The sequence below is a fragment of the Narcine bancroftii genome, chromosome 7 (assembly GCF_036971445.1).
Source record: "Narcine bancroftii isolate sNarBan1 chromosome 7, sNarBan1.hap1, whole genome shotgun sequence".
Lineage (NCBI taxonomy): Eukaryota > Metazoa > Chordata > Chondrichthyes > Torpediniformes > Narcinidae > Narcine > Narcine bancroftii.
Window position 1 is genome coordinate 150,992,176 of NC_091475.1, and position 26,475 is coordinate 151,018,650.

Here is a 26,475-nt window from a genome sequence, read left to right on the forward strand (position 1 = left end):
AGTTTTTCTGGTTTGAGGATCTGCTCCATTGTAGAAAACGTCAAGTGAATTAAATTGATGTACCACCAATCACTCAGGAGACTATTGTGGAGAAACCAATAGGCTTTAATTCACTTGAGAACATAGCAACTGTTCAGTTGCCCTACATGGAGTTGCAGGGGACTGTGGAACGGCCACCTTTATACAGAAGCCTGTGGGGCGGGACCACAGGTACAACTGGCCAATGGGTGTGCCTGATCAGACAATTCAATGCAACAGTGGTTCACTTCATCTGCCAACTTTCCGAGTAATTCTGCACGCAATAACCAACAGGAGGTCACGATAACCATCATTTTGGGTTTGACCCCCCCTTCTTCAACTGGAGCCCGAAAACGTTGGTTCTATAATCTCTGTCACGCTGCGTGATCTGCTGAGTTCCTCCAGCACTTTTTGTTTTGGTGTAATGACCGGAGATTGGTGGGTGCATTGCTCCTGATCCGTCTGTTAAATATCCCGAACATTCCTTTTTGGATCATCCTCTTCGGGAAGACCAGAAGCCGCTCCGTGAACTCGAGCAGCGACTCCTTCCCAACTGCGCATGCCCACCGCCCGGGCCAGTTCACGCATGCTTTTCCCAACCGTCCCTCGGAAGCGCGAGTCGCCGATGGAATATCGTCGTCACTCATGGCTTGAGCAGCGCGTGTATTCATGGGGCCAGGTTGGTAATTCCTCTTGCAAAACGGCGCGCTGCGTGGGGGCATTTCAAAGGCCAGAGGATGGGGACGGGCGCGTCATCGGAACGGTGTTCACTGATTTGAACGTGGGCTTGCAGTGCCCTGGGAAGAACAAGATGGCCTTCGGTTGCTGAGCGATCGCCGGGTGCGGGAATTTGGCTTCCTTTCGATCAGTGACGTTGGTGGCAGGGAGGCCCGGCATCGGCAGTCACGTGTCTTGGTCTCTGTCGTTTTGTTCCCCAGGATATCTTTGAAGCCAGCTTCGCTGCGGGAGCGCCGCTTGGCCGTGACGTGGCGCTTCATGGATGCCGGGGAAGAGATCGGTGAGTGAGTGAGAGCGTGGCGCGCTCCGGGGAGCTGTCTTCTTGGGTCAGCCTCCTGCAGCAGAGAGTGTTGCAGCAGCTCACTCAAGGGAGTGAAGGTGTTGATGCAGGATGGATCGGATCCGGCTGAGCTGTTGAAATGCGAACCGTCAATTCCTTTGCAGCTAAAGACATTTTAGCAGTGATGAATCTATTATCAACCCCACCGACAGTATCAGGGCATTTAAATAGTTGAGCCTTTATGTGTTCGTGATAAGCACATTGACCATTTGCATTTTAAGAAGGATTAATCTGAATGAAGACCTTTGATCGGTGTGCTTTGTATGGTGCAAGCCAATAAAATATCTTGCTACTCCTGTTCAAAACGTGTGGTCAAACAGTGTCTATAAACAATTTATGGGGGTGGGGGAGACTAATAAAAACAAGTGGCAAATACCAGTCTAAACGTTGACCAGAACCAAAAGGAAAACATTTTGTGGACTTGGCACAAAACTATCTCATTACACTAGAATGGTAAGGCAGTAATAGTTTAAGCAGGTTGGCTAAGGCTTCATTGGCTTCTCAAAAGCAAACTGGTATTTAATCAAACACTCAACTGTGACAGCTCTATTTTTAGAATTTTTAAAAAAAAGTTTGGGTCATAAATGTATCTTCAAAAATTCCAGCATAATTTTTTTTTAGAAAAGTGGCGGTAAGAGACAGCTGTTTATCATGAAATAACTGATGGCTTTTTAAATGTCATTTGAAAATTGGCAATGTTTGTAATCTTGTATAATTTTGAAGATTTGATTAATTGATGCCAGAAATGCGCCAGGTCAGGCAGCATCAGAGTTCGTGTTTCAGTTTGATCTGTTATTTTTTTTAAATTCTAGAGAAAGGAGAAATGGAGAGAACTGAAATGAAATCAAGAAAAACCTATAATTACATTTAGCAGTGGTTATTCTGTCTAGAACTCGAGATGGATGCAGATGATGGAAAACTGAAACATAAACAAGAATGCTGAAAATAAAAACTTTAACAGCCTGGGTAGCATCTGTAAGTAGAGGAATAAGGTTCACTTTTCTGATGGTCAACCTTTTATCAGATTTGGCCAGATCTGAACAGTCTTGTAAATTTGAATGGAAATTGTTGCATTCTATGTTGAGAGCTAGTAGACTTTCTTGTAACAGAAATCCCAAGGTAGAATTAAAGTGGGAGAAGATGAGGAGTTAAACCAAAAGACAGCAGTAAGGTTGGGGTTGTCCTCATTGACTAAAAATGACTTCCTAAAGTAGTCATGCATATCGCATTTAGTTTCATGATGTGCAGGAAACCACATTGTTAGCATTCTTTGCTAACACTTCAATCACGGATGCCTATTGTTTCATTCTATGGCTGCATTTTTTGAAATTTGGACTACCTAGCTGTGCTCTTCCTTTCTGTGTACAAACTCAAGCTGAAGAGCACAGAATCAGCAATGAAGTCTGTATAGAGGTGGTCTGGAGAGGCAGAAGTGCAGTTTCATGACTGTCTGGAGTCAGTGAATTGGGCGATGTTCAAGCGTGTTCCAACTAGGTATTCGGTTGTATTCAAATCAGAAGTCATGGATGAACCAACTACTGAAGACCAGATCTGTGGTGTTTAGAACTGGAGATTCAGAAACATACAAAATGTCCAGGTACAATATCCAGAAGACCATCATCAATGTGAAGAGACAATTCTGGACTGAACTGGGGTCTCAGACAGGTACCTAACGGCTTTGGCAGGGCTTGCATGCTGTTACATTCTATAAAGTGAAACAAGACCGTATCATCAATTGCGATTGGATGAGCTTTGAAAATGAACCTATTCAAAAACCCTCGAGAGCCTCACGGCCCCGGTGACTCTGTGCTCCCAGTCCCTGAGAAGGAAATGACAGAACTTTCAAAAGGGTGTATTCTTGGAAAGCATCTGGCCTGGGTGATGTATCTGGCTGGGTTCTTAAAACCTGTGTGAACCAAACGGCTGGACACTTTCAACCTCTCACTCAATGGCCAGAAAGACCCGTATGCTTCAAATGAGCATCCATCTTTGTGATGGCCAAGAAGAACAAGGTGACCAGCCTCAAAGATTCATCTGGTGGCATTTTTGTTGACACGAAATTTCAGAATAGAAACAGTGCTGGCTGGGGGAGGAGTCCAGTCCAAAAAAAAGGTATTAATTGGATATAAGAGGAGAGGTGTCTGTGTGAAAGGAGCAAGAATTTCAGCCATATACATGCTCTACAATGTGTATGGCAATAAATTTGTCATTAAATTAGCAGTGCAAATGAATTGCCACATTATCTGGAGATTTTTGGGTCGGGATGAGTCATCTTATTTTTTCTACTTTCATTGCAGCATCTTTTTCTCATTTCCTTTGCATTCTCATACTTCCACCATCATCCACTCTCCTCACACAATCTTCCCATGTGATGGAGTAAATGCGACATTTGCCCTTCATCTTCCACTCATACCAGGCAGGGATCCAAACTAATTAAACAGTAATTTAGTGTGCTGCATTCTTTGCTTGTGGTTTCCTATGTGTTGGGCTATCATTTATCAACCTGTGGAGCCACTGGTGGTCTGTGGGTGTGGTTAAAACAATATTGCTGAGATAATCAACTAGTCGTATGTGAAACATGTAGATTTGTCAATAAAAATTCTCAAAACATTTCCCACAACTGAGAAGAAGAAAAATCTTGTTGGTTGAGGAAGAGGCTGGAGCTGGCCATCAGCATCCAGTGGGTTTGTTGTTGATCGTGTGATTTTTTTTTTAAAGTAAAATTAAGATAGCCTTGAGTGAAGAAAGTTTGTGAACTCTTGTATTGAAGAAGTTAAATGCAGATTGAGTGAGCACTTTGCTGATCACCTCTGTTCAGTCTGCAAAGATAATGCAGAGGATCCAGTTGCCAGTTTAATTCCCATCTTGCCAGTGCCCTAACATGTGTTTGGACCACTGAGCATCTCAATTTCATTTTTGCCAATATTATAGTCTTCAGGTTTAATATTTGAGCTCAATAGTTTCAGGTTACAGATCTTTCTAACACCAGAAGGCTGACCTGCTGTGTATTTCTCCACTTTTGATTGCAATTTTCCAATATTTGGAGTGTTTTTACTTTTGAATTTCAAGCTAAAAAATGACATGGCAGATGTATTTTGGAGGATCTTGTTCTTAAATTTTGAGAAATTGCATTCATAAATGTTTTGCTTTACTTTAATCATGCTAGCATAAAATCAGGCAACACTACCACAGACCCAGGAGAGCTGGGAGCGGAGACCAGCGCTGCTCCACAGGGTCCTACTGCTGATATAAAGGCTTTGTGTAGGCTTTAAATGGTTTGTTAAAGGACCCACTGCTTTTAAATCCTGCAACCACTGGGTCTGTGTCCAAGTTGGCAGTGCCTTTGTGGGCAGCATACCACAAGGGGTTGCAGACCTCAAGGGAGCAGCGAGCCAAGTCAGGGCACCAGAAATTGGGAGAATATTGCTCCCTCATGTCCACTTTGAGGAGAGCATAGGAAAAGTACCCTAAGGAACATGACCACAGCATGGGCTTAGTGGCTATTAGCGACCTGGTCAAAGGACTCACTCGTGCTGCGGGCTGCTGGAGATGGGCTTAAGTGAACCAGGTATCAACTGGGATTTGAGAGGGTGTTGAGGGCAAAAAGGACTTCTTAAAGGCCTTGGGCACTGAAGGCTTTCTGATCACGTCAAAGGTTTTGATTTGGAGCTCAGGTTGCTGATGGTTTGAATTGGAGGCGGATCCATGAACGCTAATGGATTCTCTCCTGCTGTTAGTAATGATGTACAATGCCCATTATGTAGATTGCGTGACAATAAAAGGAACCATGTGAGGGTTTCAATTGCTACTTTCTGATATGGTGTTATTTTTCAGGGATTTGTAGTACTTTCATACATAAGCAGAGCAAGTGTATGCTCCCAAAGAAAATAAAAAGCTTGCGTGAAATTAAATTCTGCATTAGGATTTGAGCCCCACAGGGCTAAATCTGTTTGTGTTGGACTATTGTGTCGGCCTAGCTCAGTACTTTATGAAGTCTTTCTGATTTCAAAAGTAATACGTATGCAGTATATACATAGCATTATGAAGTCAGTGCATTTTGTATACAAAGCACCAATGCTATTCACAGTGCCAATTTTTTTTGAATATTTTATTTATATTTCCATACATGTATTAATCGCCAGATACAAAGAACAATATTCATCTATTTCAAATCAATTGTACATATTACATATTATACCCCTTGAAATCCCACCAACTCCCTTCACCAAATAATAGTCCCCAAAGAAAAAGAGAAAAAAAAGTGGAAAAAGAAAAAGATTCAGAGAAAAAAAAACTAGTCAAAGAAAGAAAGAAACCTGGTTATTGAACTATAATCACAATTCACTCAACTTTGCCTTTTCAATATTATTCACATCCATTGGAGCGCGCACACCCCTAACGTCGAGGTACTCGAGATGGCAGAGGTCGACAGCATCGAGTCCACGCTGCTGAAGATCCAGCTGCGCTGGATGGGTCACGTCTCCAGAATGGAGGACCATCGCCTTCCCAAGATCGTATTATATGGCGAGCTCTCCACTGGCCACCGTGACAGAGGTGCACCAAAGAAAAGGTACAAGGACTGTCTAAAGAAATCTCTTGGTGCCTGCCACATTGACCACCGCCAGTGGGCTGATAACGCCTCAAACCGTGCATCTTGGCGCCTCACAGTTTGGCGGGCAGCAGCCTCCTTTGAAGAAGACCGCAGAGCCCACCTCACTGACAAAAGGCAAAGGAGGAAAAACCCAACACCCAACCCCAACCAACCAATTTTCCCTTGCAACCGCTGCAATCGTGTCTGCCTGTCCCGCATCGGACTGGTCAGCCACAAACGAGCCTGCAGCTGACGTGGACTTTTTTACCCCCTCCATAAATCTTCGTCCGCGAAGCCAAGCCAAAGAGAAGAGAGATTTACTTATCCTAAGCAGTTGGCAAGACTTTGTGAGGTTTAGGTAAAACTCTTTATAAATTAATACCTACAATGTGTAAGTACGGGCATCAAATTTATTCCTTAAATTATATATAATCTTCTCAAGGTATTCAACTATGTATTTCCGCATGCCATCTTTCCATTCCACAATGCGAATCTGATTTCTGTGTCACTGCTATACATTTTCTTGCAACTGCTAATGCAATTTTCACAATTTTTTTTGGTCTTATCGCTGAAATATTACCCATTAAGAAGAGCACTGGTTCTTGTGGAAATTTAACTCGCATAACTTGTTCTAGAAATGTTCCTAAATCTATCCAAAATGGACTCCATTTTGAGCATGACCACGTAGAATGCAAAAAAGATACCTATCTCTTGATGACGCCTAAACCATTTATCTGATGGATCTGATTTCAATCTTTAATTTTTGTGGACTAAGATAAAGTTGATGCAAAAAAATTATACTAAACCAATCTATATCAAACATTTATTGTGTTTGTCATGGTATCGTAACATAATTTCAACCAATTTTTCTCCACAATACTTGTATTTAAATCTGTTTCCCATTTCTATCCAAGTCTATGAATTCTCTGCTTTTTGAGTTCCCTTTTGCAATAATGTGTATATGGCAGAGATAAATTTCTTAATAAATCTATTGCAAATCAAAATTTCTATTTCACTTTGGGACGATAGCATTGTTGTGTGGCACTCTGAGGAACTGAAATAAATCACAGCCTCCACACCGATGGTCGTTAATGACCGTTTTTATTTAAATTCAACGCGCCCAGGGCATGCATGAGTTCAGTCACCTGGTGCATTGTGACGTCATAATCGCTGCCCAGGGCATACGCTGGAAGGGACGCTGGAGTCGAGAAGAAATCCCTGATGACGCCATCTCCTAATGGCTGCCCCGCCACGTGGCAATACAAGCGGGGGCAGTTCGCCATTAGACTGTGGGCCGCCACACAACCCCCCCTGCCCCTGAACCAACTATGCGTCCTGTCACTTGGCGACCAGCCCCGCTGTTTGGGCACGGCTGCCTGGATCAGTTGAGATAAGTCTAAGTGGGCTGCTTTCAAGCAGTCCACGATAAACAATTCCTCCCTGCCCCCCATGTCCAAAGTAAAAGTTCCGCCCGACCGCTGGAGAACCTTGTACAGCCCCTCGTAAGGCCACTGCAGCAGTGCTCTCTGTGATCCCATTCTAATAAAGATGAATTGCGCCACATTGAGTTCTTTGGGCTGATGGGACGGTCGGGTGTCGTGGTGCGACGGGGGTGGTGGGGTCAGGTTTCCCAGGCGTTTACAAAGGTTGGTGAGCCGCTCACCTTCACTGCATGGCCTCCGCTTGCGGACCGAAGAATTCACCTGGCAGGGAGAGTGGTGTGCCATAGACCATTTCAGTTGACAAGGCTTGCAGGTCCTCCTTGGGCGCTGTTCTGATTCCGAGGAGGACCCAGGGCAACTCATCCACCCAGTCGGGACTGAAAAGCCTGGCCATCAGGACGTACTTTAAGTGGCGATGGAACCTCTCTACCAACCTGTTAGACTGCGAGTGGTAGGCTGTGCTGTGGTGCAGTGTTACCCCTAAAAGCCTCGCCAGCTGTGACCATAGGGCAGAGGTAAATTGAGCACCCCTGTCGCTCGTAATATGCGCCGGCTGCCGAAACGAGCGATCCATTGGCCGACAAGGGCTCTAGTGCATGTCTCTGCCGATGGTTCATGGACTGGGATGGCTTTCAGCCACCTGGTAGCTCTGTCCACTATGGTGAATAGGTACGGTGACCCTCTGGACCCCGGCAAGGGGCCCACAACGTCTACGTGGATATGTTGGAAACTTCATGGTGCTGGGTCGAAATGTTGGACAGGGACCTGCATGTCCCTGTGGACTTTTGAGGTCTGGCATCGGGCTAGTGCCGCGATCTCCTCCTTGAGGCCATGCCAGATGAATCACTGAGCCACCATATGGACGGTAGTCTTTACTGAGGGGTGGGCGAGTTGTGGATGGAACTGACGACCCTAGCCTTCCAGTCCTGTGGAACTACCAGGTGTGGTGAGCCGGTGGAGGTATCACAGAGCAGCGGCTGGGCGGAATTAGAAAGGCAGATATCCTCAAGCTGGAGCCCTGATACTGCGGTGCGGAGAGCCTCTGTTTCGACGTTGCGCTGTTAGGCCTGTGTGAACTGTGTGTAGTTGAGACCGGGAGCTACCGTGCTGATGGCTGAGCGGGAGAGTACGTCAGCGACTACGTTGTCCTTACCCGCCCTGTGCCGGATGTCCGTTGTGAATTCCGAGACATAGGACAGGTGGCGCTGTTGCCTGGCTGACCATGAATCCTTGGCCATCGATAGTGTTTGGGTGAGTGGCTTGTGGTCGGTAAAGATGGTAGAAGTCCTGCCCTCTAGGAAATATTGAAAATGGCGGATGGCCAGGTACAACGCCAGGAGCTCCCAGTCGAACGCACTGTATTTGAGTTCGGGAGGCCGCAACTGCCTTCTGAAAAAGGCTAGCGGGTGCCACTCTCCGTCCAGCCACTGCTCGAGTATCCCCCGACCGCCGTGGCAGAAGCATTGACCGATAATGGCGTGTGTGCTTCCTGGCGCAGATGCACTAACAAAGTCGGCTCAGTGAGGGCCCGCTTCATCGCTGCGAAAGCCTCATCTGCCTCCCCGACCAGGCCAAGGTCTTCTCCTTCGTCGCTATCAGCGCAAACAGAGGGTGCATGATGCGGGCTGTGTTGGGGATGAATCGATGGTAAAAGTTCACCATCCCCACAAATTCCTGTAGCCCTTTAAAGGAGGAGGGCTTGGGGAATCGTTGGACAGCTGCCACCTTTTCCGGTGCCAGAGCTGCCCCAGATGCTGTGATGGTGGGCCCCAGGAACTGTAAAGTTTGTTTTCTGAACTGGCATTTGGCCTTGTTGACCGTGGGGCTGAATTCTGCCAGCTGGGCGAACAGGGTAAGGAGATGTGCTTGTACTCTTCGCAAGTGTGGCTAGCTACCAGGATCTCGTCTAGGTAGATAAAGATAAAGTCCAAATCCCTACCCACTGCGTCCATGAGGTGCTGGAATGTCTGCGTGGTGTTCTTCAGGCCGAATGGCGTGCAAAAAATTCGAACAGGCCAAAGTGAGTTATAATTGCGATCTTTCCAACGTCATTGGGGTGGAACGGGATCTGGTGGTATCTGCGCACCAGATCAACCTTTGAAAAGAACTGCACGTCGTAGAGGTTGGACGCGAAATCTTGGATATGGGGGACTGGGTAACTGTCTGGAGTTGTGGCGTTGTTCAGCAATCTATAGTCTCCGCAGGGCCTCCAACCTCCTGATGACTTCGGGACCACGTGTAGCGGCACTGACCAAGCACCACTGTTCGATCGCCGAACGATGCCCAACTCCTGGAGTCTGGAGAATTCCTCCTTGACTTGCTTCAGTTTCTTCGGCGCAGACCTGGCGTGGATGGGGGGGGGCCTTGTGTGGAGACATGATGGAATCCTCCGTGTCAGAGCGAGGTGATGTTGAAGCAAGGTTCCAGGATGGCAGGGAACTCACTGAAGATCCCAGCGAATTTGTCTTCGGAGGCGGCGACTGTGATGATATCCAACCTGGCGTTGTCTGCCATGCCCAGGCGCACCAAGCAGAAGGCGCAGGTGTTGAGCAGCCTCCTGCCCCTCACGTCCACCAGCAGGCCGTGAGCCCTTAGGAAGTCAGCCCCGAACAGCGCCGTGCGCACCGCGGCCAGGATGAACATCCAAGTGAACTTCTCTTCCCCAATCTGCATCTGTGCCCTACGAGTACCAAAAGTTTTGATTGTAGAGCCATTGGCAGCCTGCAGGTTTGGTCTGGGGTTTCGAGTCCGTGTTTCCAGTGCTGTGGGGCGAAGGGTGCTCAGGTCAGCTCGTGTCGACTAGGAACTGGCAGCCTGTGGATCTGTCTTGGATGTAGAGGAAGCTGTTCACGTGGCCAAACGTCGCAGCCATTAACGGCGGTTGGCCTGGCCGTTTCCCTGGTAATCGCAAGGCTGGCGGCCCTTGTGGCCTTTAGCCCCCCAGCACTGATGCTAGAAGCACCACAATGACTGGGCTTCTTTGGGCTTGCCCTTGGGGAATCTTGCTGATGACGGGGCACTGGCTTGGAGACCTGGCTGAGTGCTGCCTTGTTCTCCTGCTTAGCTTGCCAGAGGGCATCCGCCCGGGTTGCTGCCTTGTGGGGGTTGGAGAAGTCCTCTTCAGACAGATGGACCTGAATGTCCTCCGGCATCTGTTCCAGAAAGATCTGTCTGAAGAGGAAGCACGGCTCGTGATCCTCTGCCAGGGCCAGCATCTCGTCCATGAGGGCTGAGGGGCTGTGGTCCCCCAACCCATCTAGATGTAAGAGTCTTGTTGCACACTGCTGGGATGAGAGACCAAACTTCCCCAGGAGCAGATTCTTGAGGGCTGTGTACTTTTTGGTCGCTGGTGGCCGATGGATGATATCGTCCACCCTCACTGTCGTGTCCTGATCAAGGGCGCCCACTACATGGTAAAACTTGGTGGCATCAGCCATGATGTTGCGGAGGTGGAATTGTGCCTCTGCTTGGCCGAACCACGTCTGTGGGCGATATGGCCAGAAAGGGGGAGGTTTGAGGGCTACTGCGTTGACCTCTGCTGTGTCCATCGTTGGTTAGGTCCAGAAGGTCATCTGGGTCCGTTGGGGACACCAGTGTGATGCTCTGAGGAGCTGAAGTAAATCACTGCCACCACACCGATGGTTGTTAACGACTATTTTTATTCAAATTCAGTGGGCCCCTTTAAGGGCAGCATGAGTTCAGTCACCTGGTGCATTGTGACATCATAATCGCTGCCCAGGGCGCACGCTGGAGGGATGCTGGAGTCAAGAAGAAACCCCTGACGATGCTATCTCCAAATGGCTGCCCCGCCACGTGGCGCTACAAGTGGGGCTGGTTCGCCATTAGCCTGTGTGCCACCACAGTTGGACCCAATTTATCTCAAAAATATTCTTTTATTTGATAATAACAAAATATTGTAGTATTTTGTGTTGTGTATTTATTTTTTAATTGATCAAATGACGTTAAATTTCCTCCTTCATAACAATCTGCTATATTTCTAATTCCTTCAGAGAACCAAATATTAAAAAGTCAATTGTTCATTTTGAATGGGATAAGTCTGTTCTGAGTAAACGGCATTTAATTAACCTAAAGTTTGTAGCGATAGCTACGAGGAATGAAACTCTCAACCATCACGTTCGGGGTTTCAATGACCATTTAATTCAAAACTTGCACGTGCCCCTTCAAGGGCAGCGTGAGCTTTGTCCCCGCGCGGGCTGTGACGTAGTCACGCTTGCCTGAGGCATGCACTACATTCAAACCATGTGGCAAAAAGGTCCCCTGATGGCGCCATCTTCTCACGGCTGACCCGCCGGTGTGGCGGTACAAGTGGGGCCGGTTCACCATGAATATGTGCGCCACCACACAACTCCCCCCTCCAGAACTGGCTTATGCGTCCCACTGCTTGGGTGGCTGGCCTTGGCGCTTAGCTTGGGCAGTCTGAACCGGCTGACTGAGGTCCAGGTGCGCCACCTTGAGGCAGTTGATCGTGAACAGTTCTCCTTTGTCCCCAATGTCCAAAGTGAAAGTCTTGCCCGATTGTGGCAGGATTCTGTAGGGCCCTTCATAAGGGTGCTGCAGGGGCTCGGTGTGCGAACCATGTTGGACGAAAACTTACTCGGCTGCGTCCAATTCCTTGGCCAAACAGGACGGTCGGCTGCCGTGGTGGGATGGAAGTGGGGAGGGGGGGGGGGTGCGAGCGAGGTGAGCTTACTCTGAAGATCTGCTAATAAGATCTGATTGTCGGCTGCCGAGTCTGTGTCCAGGCTGAAAAACTCTCCGGGTAGTGACAAAGGTGTGCTGTAAACCAACTCCACGGATGATACCGTCATCTTCCTTCGGGGCTGTTCTAATGCCGAGCAGAACCAGAGCAACTTGTCCACCCAACCAGGGCTGGTGTGATGAGTCATAAGGGCCGACTTGAGGTGTCGGTGGAATCGCTCCACTAGGCTGTTGGCTTGAGGGTGATATGCACTGGTGTGGCGGAGTTTGATCCCGAAAGGCTTGCCACTTGTGCCCAGAGGGCAAATGTTAATTGGATATCTCTGTCGCTCGTTATGTGCGTCGGGTCTCTGAACCTGGCAATCCAGTGAGCGAGTAGGTTCCTGGCGCACGTTTTGGCAGAAGTGTCTTTCAGCGGAATGGCTTCCGGCCACCTCGTCGCTCGGTCGACTACAGTCAACAAGTAGAAGGTATCCCTGGACATCGGCAGGGGGCCCACAATGTCTACATGTACATGTTGGAATCCCTTGGCCGCAGAGTCGAACTGTTATATTGGGGCTTTTGTATGACGTGGACTTTGGAGGTCTGGTAGTGCGTGCAGCTCCTCGCCATCTGGGCTACTTGCTTCTTGAGCCCATGCCACACAAAACGCTCCGCCACCATCCGAATCGATGTCTTGACTGAAGGGTGGGCCAAGTCGTGGACCATGCTGAAAACTAGTGACCTCCACTGCGGTGGGACTACAGGGTGCGGCGACCCGGTGGAAATGTCGCAGAGCAGCATGTCTGGGCCCGAAGTTGGAGGCCTGTATGGCGGTGTGGGTGCTTGTGTTTCTTCGTCTTCCCTCTGCTGCGTTAGCTAGGCATAGTTCAGGCCAGGGGCGAGGCTGTGGATGGCGGGTCGTGAAAGTGCATCTGCCACAACATTGTCTTTACCTGCTCGGTGTCAGATGTTGGTAGTGATCTCCAACACATAGGATAGGTGCCGCTGGCTGTTGACCCATTGCTCCAGAATGCCCCCAGTGGCTATAGCCGACGCGTCCACTGAGAACGCAGTGTGAGCATCTTGCTGCGGGTGGACTCATAGAGTGGCGCTCATCAGAGCGTCTTTCGTTGCAGCAAAAGTGCCCTCTTCCTGTTCAGTCCATACCGGGACTTTGTCCTTCGCGGCGATCAGCGTGAATAACGGTTGTGTGATATAGGCCTCCCTGGGGATGAACCGGTGGTAGAAGTTCATCATGCCGACGAACTCCTGTAGGCCCTTGAGAGTGTTGGGCTTTGGGAACTGGCTCACGGCTGCAACCTACTCCGGTGCCGGGGCAGCTGCGGCCGCCGAGATGATATGGCCCAGGGACTGCCTGCCGATCTGGCACTTGGCTACATTGACCATGAGGTCAAACTCTGCCAGACGGGCGAACAGTGCACGGAGATGGACCTTGTCCTTGTGGTCTCAACTGGCAATGAGTATGTCGTCAAGATAGATGAACACAATGTCCAAGTCTCTGCCCACCGCATCCATCAGACGCTGGAAAGTTTGGGCCGCGTTCTTTAGACTGAAAGGCATCCATAAGAACTTGAAAAGGCCAAACAGGGTGGTGATTGTGGTCTTACTGATGTCATCAGGGTGGACTGGGATTTGATGGTAACCCTGTACCAGGTGGACCTTCGAGAACACCTGGGCGCTGTGCAATTTTGACGAGAAGTCCTGAATGTGCGGGATTGGATTTCGGTCTGGTGTGGTTGCATCGTTAAGGCGACGGTAGTCCCCGCAAGGGTGGCAACCCTCAGAAGTCTTGGGGACCATGTGGAGGGGGGAGGCCTAGGGGCTATCGGATCTATGGACGATTCCCAGTTTCTGCAGTTGGGAGAATTCTTCTTTGGCCAGTTGTAGCTGTTCTGGGGGTAATTGTCTGGCTTTGGCATGAAGAGGGGGGCCCTGAGTTGAGATGTGGCTGCAGGATGGAGGGGAACTCATCGAGGATACTGGAGTACTCGTCCTTGAGGGTGCTGTTGCAAGCTATCCCCGGGTTGCACGTATGTGGCATCGATGCGGATGGATTTGAAAGGTGCGGGTGTTAACCAACTGCTTGCCCTTGACGACCGCTAACAGGCTGTGCGTCCGGTGGAAGTCGACCCCCAACAGCGCCGTGCCCACCAAGGCCAGCGTGAACTTCCAGCGGAACATGTCCTTTCAGATCTGGATCTGCACTCTGTGAGTGCCAAAGGTCTGATGGAGGATCCGTTGGCTGCCTGTATTGTAGGGCACCGTGCTCGGGTGCGGGTCTTGAGGGCTGTCTGGGGGAGCACGCTCAGCTCAGCTCCGGTATCTGCTAGGAACCATTGGCCAGTGGTCATGTCGGTCATGTGCAAGAGGCTGTTCGCATGGCCAGCCGCCACAGCCATTAACGGTGGCAGGCTGAGTCATTTCCCTGAAAAATGCTGCCTGGACGTGGGCTTGAGCCCCCCCCCCACCCCCGCCCCCAGTGCTGATGATAGAAACACCAGGTGGGGTGGTGCTCCTCCGGCTTGTACTTGGGGGATGCTTACGGCTGACTGGGCCCTGGACGGGTGACCTGGCTGAGGGCAGCCTCATTCTCTTTCTTGGTCCGCCAGAAGACATCAGCATGGACCGCGACTTGTTGTGTGTCGTTGAAGTCCTCATCTGCCAGCAGGAGCTGTATATCTTCGAGCATTTGCTCGAGTAAAATTTGCCGTAACATGGTTTGTGTTACTCTGCTAACGCCAGCATCTCGTCCATCAGGGCAGACGGGTTTCTGTCTCCCAACCCATCCAGGTGTAGGAGCCTGGAGGCACACTGCTGCGGGGAGAGGTCAAAGGTCCCGAGGAGGAGGTTCTGAGGGTGGGTTATTTACTATCCTCCGGTGGGTTGTGGATGAGGTCGTCCACCCTGGCTGCGGTCTCTTCGTCGAGTACGCTCATGACGTGGTAAAACATTGTGGCGTCTGATGAAATGTTTTGGAGGCAAAACTATGCCTCTGCCTGCCCAAACCAAGTATGTAGGTGATGTGTCCAGAAGGGGGACAGTTTCACCGCGACTGCGTTGATCTCCGAAGAATCCATAGTGAGAGGCCAGAAAAATGTCTGGACTCGTTGGGGTCACAATGTAGCGGTAGCTACGATGAATGAGATTCACAACCACCACCACGTTGGGGGTTTCAACGACCATTTAATTAAAAACTTGTGCGTGCCTTTTTAAGAGCAGCGTGAGTTCTGTCCCCACATGGGTGATGACGTCATGCTTGCCTGAGGTGTGCGCTATATTCAAACCACGTAGCTAGAAGGTCCCCCGACGGCACCATCTCCTCGCTGCTGCCCCACCAGTATGGCGGTATAAGCAGGGCTGGTTCGCCACGAGTATGTGTGCCGCCAGAAGTTCCTCATTCCCATTTCATTATTTACTTTATTCCATATATTGATCAGATGCTTTAACAGTGGTGTATCCCTATCTCCAGGTATTAATCTTGGCTCCCATTTATATGTAAAATCTTCTGGTGTCTTTTCTCCTATGTCATCCATCTCTACCTTAATCTATGCTGGTTTGTCTCCATCTTAAAAAAGAGAAATCTCATTTGTGTGGTTTTATAATTTTAAAATTTGAAAGTTGTAGACCTCCTCATTTACATTCCCATTTTAATTTTTCTAACAAACCCTTGATATCTTGCCCTGACAAAGAATTTTTCTTGTGTATTAATTCCTGAAAAAAATTCTGAAGAATTTTGAAAAAGTTTGAAAAAGATATTGCACTCTTGGAAATGTATTCATTTTTATTCAGTTAACTCTTCCCAATAATGTTATTCATTTTTTATAATCTTCATCAATTTTCTAAGTAAAGGTGTATAGTTCAATTTAAATATTATTTAAATTATTATCTACTTGTATCCAAAGCAAAGTAGACAAAATCCCCCAATTAATATTGTTACAATAATACATAACATTACCCCCACCCCCCTCACCACTTTGTGTTTAGTAGCCAAAGCCACAAACACTCACATGGTTCAGTATATGTCAGTCCATTTCCTTCAGCTCCCTGAATGTTTATTTCTACTTCCATTCATATCTTTTAGACAGATTAACATAATCTTAATCACCTATTATGTTCAAGAAGAATTTCACACTCCTGCTTGCTGGGCTGCTCTCTGATGAACTTCTTGACGAATATTCGGTAAAATATCTGTGTACTCTTGTGCACGTCCAGGGTCTGGGGGTGGGGGGTGGGGGGGGGGGGAACCCATTAACAACTTGTTTGGTTCTCCTTGGACAAAAACCTTTAGAGTCACAGGATGAAGTAAGATAAAAACTGTAAAGTATTCTTCACTGGGTTAAATTCTTTCCTCCTCTTCAACAGTTTAAACTGATAACAGGATAAAAAGTAAATCTGATTTCCATTATATTCCAATTGACCCTTTCTTTCCTTAGCTTGCTTTGCTGCAAGATCTAGCATTTTTCTTCTAACCTGATAATGATGAAACTTTTATCAATGTTGGCCACAGTTTTTGATCAGGTGATGGGCTTGGTCTTAAAGCCCCATGGGTCCTCTCTATTTCAATATCTCCATGGAGCTTGTCCAAAGACTTCTTGGATCCAACGGTGAAAAAAAAGTTGTTATATTATCTTCTTCATCACCTTCTTTAAGAACAATAATTTTAATGTTTTTACTGAAATATCTCTAATGAATCTACTTTTTAAAAATAACTGTTTATTGATAGCAGCAAGAGTATTCTTTTTTGAACCATCTCTATATTAAATTCCACATTCTTAACTCTTCCACATCATCAATTGATTCAATATATCATACATCTTCATAGTTTCTTCATCTGATTTCTTACTGTCCTTCTCTCTTGTTTCAGCTTTCATTATAATCATAGTTTCTGTACTTAATTTCTGAATATTTGTTGGCATTTTAATTTTAGTACTGTAGTAACTACTCCAGTAAAGCTACTAAATCAACACACATACACAGGCTAACTTAACCAAAGACTGTTTATTTGAGTTTGCCATGCTTTTATATCCCTCCCATCCCAAAGTAAACATGGTGGGAGCCCCTTGCCCTCTAGAAAGAGGCATTGCGATCTAGCGTGCCGTTACTCAGCATGCAGTACCGCATGTATGCAGTCCATTGCCTAGGTGAGTGCATATGCTGGTGAACCGCACCGGTGAGGGTTCGCAATATTGTGCCATGCACCTGCTCGGCTGTACACAGCTGCTACAGTACCTTCTTTAACAACAGCCTTTTCTTCTGTTTCTACTGCCTCTTTGTTTCAGGCATGGAGTTTTGTCAAGTATTCAGTTTCTGTAGGCAGCTGTTCAAACATGCTGCTTTCCTTAGCGATCTCTTCCCGTTTGGGTGTTCTGCGCATGTGCGACTTCTTGTGTCCTCTTCATCTCCATTGTCCCTCCATTGCTGCATTACCGTTGCAGTTTGTTGAGTTATCGCTTTTGGAGCTCTTGCTACTCAGATAGGAGCCTTCATCACAGCGCCTGGATCCATCTGTAAGATAGGCCTTTCTTCTTGTCCTTTTTATGTGACATTTGTAAAATGCACTCTTTAGGACTAGTTTCCAAAAGTTTAATTTTGGTCTCTTCACTTTTTTCCACTTGTTGCATCCTGGCTCTACCTCATCATGTGACATCCTCCCTGACTCTTTCTCTCTTTAACTTGCTTTGCTGTCAACTCTAATGCTCTCTTTCTAACCTGATAACAAATAAACTTTATCAATATAGGCCAGTGGTTCTCAACATTTTTCTTTCCACTCACATACCACTTTAATAATTCCCTATTCCATAAGTGCTTGGTGATAAGTAAAGGATTGCTTAAGGTGGTATGTGGATGGAAAGAAAATGTTTGAAAACCACTGTTTTAATCATACCTAAAATTGAATCGTTATGCGCACAGTTTCATAACTCCAAAGGAAATGGGCCAAAGACAATTTTTCTCAAGCAAAATATTTCAGTAACATTTGGGTCCAGAGCAGTAATTCTCAACCTTCCCTTCCCACTCACATACTACCTTAAACAATCCTTTATTAATCACAGAGCACCGATGGTATAAGGATTACTTAAAGTGATATGTGAGTGGAAAGAAAAAGGTTGGAATCCACTGATATCAACCGTGGTTTTTGATCTGGCAATGGTCGTGATCTTAAAACCAATTTGAATAATACGCTTAGAGTTTTGTCTGGCTGTTACACAAGATCCAGCCTCTGAGCCCATTGGCAGCATTGTAGCCTTCTTCACAAAGCTTTTGTATTAGCTACACCAAGCTTCAGTGCATCCCATGATCTATAATCCCCCAAGATGGAATATGCCACGAAGCAGTATTCAGTGTAGGATATGTCATTGCACTGGAAGGCATAATTTTGGACAGATTGAACTGTGCCTTTCACCAGACTGATTTTCCAGAAAGACTTGGTATTTGTATTGGGATGTGGCCTTGGAAACAGACAATCGTCTATCTATGGTCAGTACTTTATGTAAGTCAGGATGATTTGCTTCATGTTATTGCAAGATTAAGTATTTGTTCTTATCAGTATTGTTGGGTAAGATTGGGTCATGTTTATAATGGAGCTGACCTGTTTATAGTGATTAAAGATGGAGCAAAGTGTGTAACTTTTTAAGTGAATTTTCCATTTCTGATTGATTAATATTTGAATACATTATTTATTGTAACATGATGACACTTGTATTTGGATTATGCTGTCAATTCATGAGTATGCAATTTTGGACATTTGTGCTGTAAATACATTGGATATGTCTTTCTACCAAAGAGTCATTATTGCTTGACATGACTAAATTGTAACCCACAAATTATGAATTTCCAGTCAAAAAATTATGCAAATTATGTAAGTATATATTAGCATACAAGTAGAAACATAAAAACTTGGGTTACGCAGCATTAGTGGAAGGAGAAACTGAGTTTATGTTCCAGGTTGAGGAATATTTATCGGAACTGAGAACATGGGAAATGTTACTTTTAAGCTGCAGAGAGGGCAGGGGAGTGAAGATGGCCAGGGCAAAGGAAATATTTCTAATTATGTGGCCAGCATTACATGAAAATGTGTTTACAATTTCAACTGGTTGATGACTAATGAGGGAACAGAGAGCAAAAATGAAGGGATATATAAAAATTGCAATAGCTTTAATATTTTTACAGAAAACAGCAAAAAGAAAATGTTGGGAAGGCCCATTAGATCAGACCATGTCTGCAAAGAGTGAATGAGTTAATGTTGCAAATGGATTGCCTTACAGCAGAACAAATAAAATGAGTTACCCAGAATTGTTGAATTTGATATTGAACTGGGGGGTCTTGCGTGATGGCGTAGGCAAGGAACATGGGAAAACATATCTCCCAACAGATTAAAGAAAAGCCCATTTTTACAATAACTTTCTAACAGTATAAAATTTTCTAAAAGTCTATGAGAAGAAATAAAAATGAAGAAGACTAGAACTCAAACCACAAATAAACCGATTTTAAAACAGTCGGTAAGAAGTGAGGCCTACCTCCGAGTTGGAGCCCGGAGACTCGGGTGGTGCTCCTCCCCATTCTCTGTGACACAAGCAGCCGTTCCGAAAGTGACGCTGGCACCAGTGCCACAGAGTTCCAGGCAAGATGGCGCAATGTCAAGAGATGCTCCTTCACGGAGACTGGAGAGGTGGTGAGCATGCAGACTATCCTAAGTATTTTTCTCCCTGTGGGAGGGGGGGTGCTGGCGCTCGCTCACTCAGTGACCTGGGTTGGTGGAGGGCCAGTCTAGGACTCATAGGGGGAGAGGAAGACAGGTTAAACTGGTGGAAGCAGAAGACATGGGGGATGGAGCCATTGAAGCTGAAAGCCTTGAAGAAGAATTGGAGTTTAGTGAGGAGGAGGAAGTTGAAGAAACAATATCTCCAGCTTATAGTAGGGCTACAGCTAAACATAAAGATTATTTTGCAAAACAATTCCAGGCTATGTCTCAACAGATTTCTTCATGTTTTACATCTGTGAATAAACAAGTCTCTCATATTATGGAGGATATAGCATCTATTAAAGTGGATGTGGCAAAATATGCTAATTTGGTGGGTAAAGTACAAGAAAAAGTTAAAAAGATGGAAGATAAACTTGTGATATTGATCAATGCCAACAGAAATGGAATACTTTGGATGATTCTTTCACTGGGTGGAGAATAGAGAAAAATGATTTATTAAAGAAAATTGATTCTTTGGAAAATCAGAGCCGGAGGAATAATGTAAAGACTTTGAAGATTCTGAACCAGTAAATTTTTTTCAAAAATGGATCCCACAAGTTTTAGGATCAGAATTCTTTCCAAACGGGCTGGAATTGGATAGGGCTCATAAAGCAATTAGAACAAAACCATTACCAGGTCAACCACCCTGATCTGTTTTGCTAAGTTGTCTTCATTACCAAGATAGAGAGTTAATTTTCCAACAACAAGGAGATCCATTGATGGTTTTTTTTATGTGGACCTTAGTCAAATTATTATTAAAAGACATAAAGAATTTAATTCGGCAAAAGCAGTCCTCTGGCAGAAGGGTTTCAGATATCCAGCTGTTTTAAAGGTCTTTTATGGAGAGTATGAAACACAATTTTTTGATGATGACGGCAACGCATTGATATTTACCAATTCTCTTCCTGATTTTAAAAAAGGACAGTCTTCATCTTCTCAGATGCAGAAATCAAATGGTACCTTTAGAAAGAAAGGTAATGGAGAATGAAAAGAGAGAAGGAATAAAACTTGGGAAGATCAGAAGGATGAGTCACAAAAGAAGGAGAGTGGTGATTCGGAAGAGATATCCATTGATGAAGTGAATAAGGACTTGGAAGAAGCTTATCATACTTGAATTTTTCTTTATATATACTGTTTGTTTAATTAATTCTGTTTGGAAGAGATGCAAAATCTCATTGTATCTCTAACTGAAACCGTTGGTCACATAGTGGCTTAGGCCACTATCTGTATAGCAGAGTAGGGTAATACAATAAGTACTTTTGAGGAGGTGGAGGGGTTTATTATTCCTTATCAACCTTTATTTAAAAAAAATTGTTTTAACTTTGTTGAGGAGATGTGGATGGGGGTTTAGATGGTAGTGAGATGAGATGGCTAATTTAAAATTTCTAACATTTAATGAGAATGGGCTCAATAATCCCATTAGAAGAAAGCGAGTGTTAGCTTATATTTAAAAAAAAACTAAAGGTAGATGTTGCATTTTTGCAGGAGGCACCATTACCAGAAAAGGAACATCAAAAATTAAAGAGATATTGGGTTGGTCAGGTTTTTGCTGCTTTTGTAATGGAATATTTGGGAGATAAATTGGTAAAATTAGAGTAGGTTACATATATACGCACACTTTAAAACCGATCTTATTTGAAATATTGAAGAATTCACATTCAGTGAATTTACAGAAACTATGGAGAATGCTGTGCACATTTCACAAGTAGGTGCTAATTGAAATGACATAATTAAAGCAACAAGCAGGAGATGCTCTGGCCGTTAAAAGCTCTTTGCAAGGGTTTTGGCAGAGTGCACATAAAGGTCACTCCTGGGTTTTTGTTTACCTAAAGACAACAGCTTGACCAAGAAGACTAACTCCTATTGTTTGCTGGAGAAGGTCAGGGGTTTTGCAAGTGAGAGAGTCACATGGGCTTTATGGAAGTTGGAGAGAGAGAGAGAGAGAGAGAGAGAGAGAGCCATCTGTCTGATGTTTCTCTTGGAATAAGGGGAACAGAAAGGAACTCTCTGGTAGTCTGAAAGAAAGAGGTTTTCATCTGGAGAACCCTGATGGGGCAAGTTTCATCAGCAAGACATTGAGGTGACTAATGGTGGGACCTCAGTTGTGGAAATCCTGGAACAACAAATCTCTCTCTGCAAACCCTACGAGAACCTTTCTGAGCAGTAAACATTTACCTTTTGAGCACCAAAACCTGGTGAATTTTATGCATGTTAAATTCTGTGCACAGTATAATAATTGCCTGCAACCAGTGAACTTTGAAGAATGAGAAGTGAGATTGAACTGTGAACCAAATAACTTTTCTTATATTTACACACACACACACACATCACATATACGCGTGCGTTTAGAATTAGAAGGGGGTTAAGTTGGGTTTAGTTAAGTTACTAGAGATAATTTAAAGTTTGATTTTGTTTTCATGTTTAAAGATGATTAAAAACAACTTTTGTTTAAGTAACTACTTATCTTGGTGAATGACTATTGCTGCTGGGTTTTGGGGTCCATTGGGCTCGTAACACTTAATTCAAAATCTAGAGGTGTGGCAATATTAGTTAATAAACATTTGTCATTTAGTTCAGAATCTATATGCGAGTTGGGGAAGAGTTTTGATAATAAATTGTATTTTTTTTTTCAGATTTTTGGACATGTGAATATTTATGCACCAAATATTGATGAGATGTTTTTTCAATAAGTTTTTAAAAAAATTTAACATATCTTTTGATCAAGTTATGATTTGAGGTGATTTTAATTGTTTAGATCCTTTAGTTGATAAATCTGATAAAATAACAATTAGAACAAAGATGGTGAAAAAATTGATATCCTTGATGAAGGAAGTGTATTTGATTGAGATATGGAGGAAATTGAACCCGAAAGAGAGAGATTATTTGTATTTTTCAGCTCAATATGATATTTATTCTAGAATTGATTTTTTTAATGTTATCAGCTCAGTTACAAGGCAATGTGGTATTGGTGAATATAAATCTAGAATTTTGTCGGATTATTTATTGACAGATACAAAAATGAAAAAAAATGAATTCTACATATTGTTGGAGATTTAATCCTTTATTAAAAAATTCTGAATTTTATAATTTTATTACTGAATAAATACAACAGTTTTTAGATATAAATAGAGAGTCAGTGGATAGTAAATTTGTATTATGGGATGGATTAAAAGAATATTTGAGAGGTCATATTAGTTTTACATTGAAACTTTAAAAGCAATATTTAGCTGAAACAGATAAATTAGAGAAAGAAAGAAATATTTTGGAAAAGGAACTACTAAGAAATCCATTTGAAAAAGGTTAAAAAAAAAGCACAATTGACTTCTAAGGAATTTAAATATAATAAATTGCAAACTTATAGATTTGAACATTGATTGCAAAGATCTAGACAGATTTTATGAATTAGGTGAAAGTGGACATAGGCTGAGCATGGCAGTTAAAATCTGAACAGGTATCTAGGACAATAAATGCTATTAGAAAAAAATCAAATATTTCTTATAAACCTCTATTGATGAGGAGTTTACAGAATTTTATAAGAAATTGTATACTTCAGAAGTTGAACAAGATCAAGATAAAACTGATAGATTTTTAAGTAAATTGTGATGACCTTTTTTTAAATGATTGAATGAGAGAGAAATTGGAGAAGCCAATAGATATTAAAGAAGTTTCTTTAGCTCTTAAATCAATGCCTAATGGTAAGTCTCCAGGAGAGGATGGGTTTACTAGAGAATTTTATAAAAGGTTTCAGGAGTTTTTATTACCATTTTTTAGTGAAGTATTAGAATAAGCTAGAGAGACACAATCTTTACCAGATTCTTTTTCACAAGTTATTATTACAGTTATACTTAAGAAAGATAGAGACCCTTTGAACACAGGATCTTGTAGACCCAATTTCATTGTTAAATGTTGATTATAAATTTGTAACTAAAGTTCTAGCCAATAGATTAACTCAATTTTTACCAAAGTTAATTCATATTGAACAGCAGGATTTATTGAACACCATTATTTGGCAGTTAATATAATTAAGTTAACTAGTTTAATTAATGCTTCACAGGAGAAATACAATTTACCAATAGTCTTATCATTTGATGCTGAAAAAGCATTTGATAGAGTTGAATTTGGAAAAAAAATTGATTTGGACCATTATTTATAAGTTGGATTAAGGCAATATATAAACAGACTATGGCTAGAGTTGTGACAAATGGACTTTTATCTGAATCTTTTTAGGTTAGAGGGATCAACAAGGCAAGGTTGTCTTTTGTTACCTGCATTGGAGATTGAACCTTTAGAACAGTTAATAAGGCAAGATAGTGAGATAAAGGGTATTACAAAGGGTCTGGATGAATTGAAGATTAATTTATTTGTGGATGGTGTGTTGATTTATTTAGCAAAACTAAGAAAGTCGTGGAAAGTTTTACAGGATAGATTAAGGGAATATGAGGAATTATCTGGGTACAAAGTTAATTGGGAGAAAAGTGAATTTATGCCATTGTCTGATGCAGATTATTCTTGTAAAGATTTTGTAAAATTTAAATGGACTGATCAAATTAAATATTTAGTTATTAAAATAGATAGACAAATAAAACATTTATATGCATTAAATTATTTACCCTTATTTTCTAAATTTAAAAATTACTTAATTAGATGGAAAGGCTTACCAATAACTTTTAATAGGCAGATTGAATTGTATTAAAATGAGTATATTCCCAAGACTTCAATATATTTTCCAACCTATTCCGTGTAAAGTACCTAAGAAATTTTAATGATTTGCCTAGATTTACTCCTTTGTATCAGAATCATATTTTTCCCTTTACGATTAATAATAAACTTTTTAAGATTTGGGATCAGAAAGGTATTAAGACAGTGAATAATTGTTATGAATTGAGTTGTTATCTTTCATTTGAGAGAATCTGGATATCTAAAATGCGGAAAGCTCCAAAATCTGGCTTTTTTTTTTTGCTGGTGCTGGTACAGCGGAGGGAGGGAGAGAGACAGAGACAGCAGCGTGAGTAGGTTGGGCATGGGGGAGAGAGACAGCAGCGCGATTCAGGCAGGTAGGGGGAGAGAGAGACAGCAGTGCGACTTGGGCGGGCGGTGGGAGTGAGACTCGGGCGAGGATAGATACGGCAGTGCAACTTGGGTGGGCGGAGGGTAAGAGAGATGGGAGTATGACTCAGGCGGGCGGGGAAGAGAGATGGCAGCATGATTCGGGCGGGTGGGGGAAGAGAGCCGGGCGGGCGGTGGGAGTGAGACTCTGGCTAGGATAGATACGGCACTGCGTCTTGGGTGGGTGAGGCGGGGAGAGAGGTGCAGCATGACTTGGATGGGTGGGGGGAGAGGGACGCCAGCGTGACTCAGGTGGGCGGGGGGGAGAGAGAGACGCCAGCGCGACTGGAAGGGATGGATAAGGCAGCACAATTCGGGTGGGCTTAAATCTGGGGCAGCTGGCTTTTGTTCTGAAGTCCAGAAAAATCCAAAATTTGGATCACACTGTCCCCCAAGGGTTCCGGATAAAGGGTTGTGTAACCTGTACTAACCCATACACTATTTTGTTATTATCAAATCAAATCGTTGTTGCATGACTTTCATTGCAGAAAATTGGAGCTTCTAAAGGAATCAAAATTTGAAATGTTAAGTCAGCAAGGTGGAAAGAAAGGATTTATAAAAGAACTTAATTTACAAAGATGGCATTTAGAATTGAGATCTTGTATTCCTTTGGAGAAAATAACATAATTTGAGAGATAAATATTTTATTTTTCGGAAGGTTTGGAGCCCTTATTTGGATTGTATGGATTTAAAATTTAAAGGATCTGAACCTGTATGTGGCAGGATATCCCCATCGCACAATGATTAGTTACTGTGCTATTTTTGGTTATTTCTCCTCAACGTTTTTTTTTTTCATTTCTTTTTTTTCTTTTTAAGGGTTAGTGGGATTTTAGAGGTTAAGGGTTGGGATGTTGGGAGAGGGTGGGTTGATTAGTATAAGGGGTTGGGGAGGTGTAGAGGGAGGGTTTTTTCCTTTTTTTTCTCTATTTCTAACCATGTTTGTTTTGATCTATTTTAATTATCTTTTATGATAACTTTAAATAAAATATTAAATAAAGAATCTGATATTGAACCAAAAGATTCAGCATATCTGGATGAAAAATGAGATATTGCTCATCCAGGAACACCGAAGGCTCCAGAAGGTAACAAACGTGCAGGCCAATTGCAGGTTCCGACATTCCATCCACTGAATGAATCTTTGTAAGGTATTGCCTCAAGAAGGCAGCCATCATAAATGTCCTCCATCAATCTGGTCACAACCTCTTTTCACTGCTACCTTCAGGAAAAGGTATGGACACCTGAAAACCAGTACCTCTAGATTCAAAAACGGTTTCTTTCCAACAGCTATAAGGCTTCTGAATCTCTCCTTGTTACACTAGTCGTGGACTGCTCTGAAATGCTCACAAAATGACTGTCTGCATTACTACACTCACTTTTTGCACAATGACACCAGAATATGATCTATCTTCCATTTGCATTTATCGTTTTTTTTAAATTCAGCTTGTGTATACTATTTTGGTCTTTTTGTGAAGTACCTATTTCAGAAATTAAGAATTTTGGTGCATATTGTATAATGTACATAATTAACTAAGACTTTCAAACAAAATTTTCTTTGCTCGTCACCTACAAGTATTAGTGTCCATCCAAAATGAAGGGAAAACTAATAAATTTATAAATTAAGCACATAATGTTACCTTTTCTCCCCCCAAAAAGGTGTTACACACTAAGGTTTTGCAATTTTGGAAAAGATGACTGTAATTAAAAAAATGCAGTTAAAAAGTAAACAAGGAATCTTATGAGACATACTTAAGACATAGTTTAAGTAAATTAAAATAAATAT

At 43.6% G+C, this 26,475-nt stretch overlaps 1 protein-coding gene across 7 annotated transcripts in view; it reads left to right on the top strand.

The window, feature by feature from the left end:
• Positions 1-326: 326 nt before the first annotated feature.
• slc36a4 (solute carrier family 36 member 4) overlaps positions 327-26,475 on the top strand; it is a 156,178-nt gene continuing 130,029 nt past the window's right edge. For 2 of the 7 annotated variants that reach the window (XR_011342097.1, XM_069890846.1), the window contains exons 1-2: positions 329-697; positions 957-1,036. Coding sequence is in view for 5 of the 7 variants with exons in the window: in XM_069890846.1 (XP_069746947.1) it covers positions 1,015-1,036 (22 nt within the window). In the remaining 2 variants the exon portion in view is untranslated. Of the gene's footprint in view, positions 698-953; positions 1,037-1,908; positions 2,072-26,475 lie in introns of those variants that run through there. The other 5 variants (XM_069890840.1, XM_069890845.1, XM_069890843.1 and 2 more) reach the window with 5 other exon arrangements.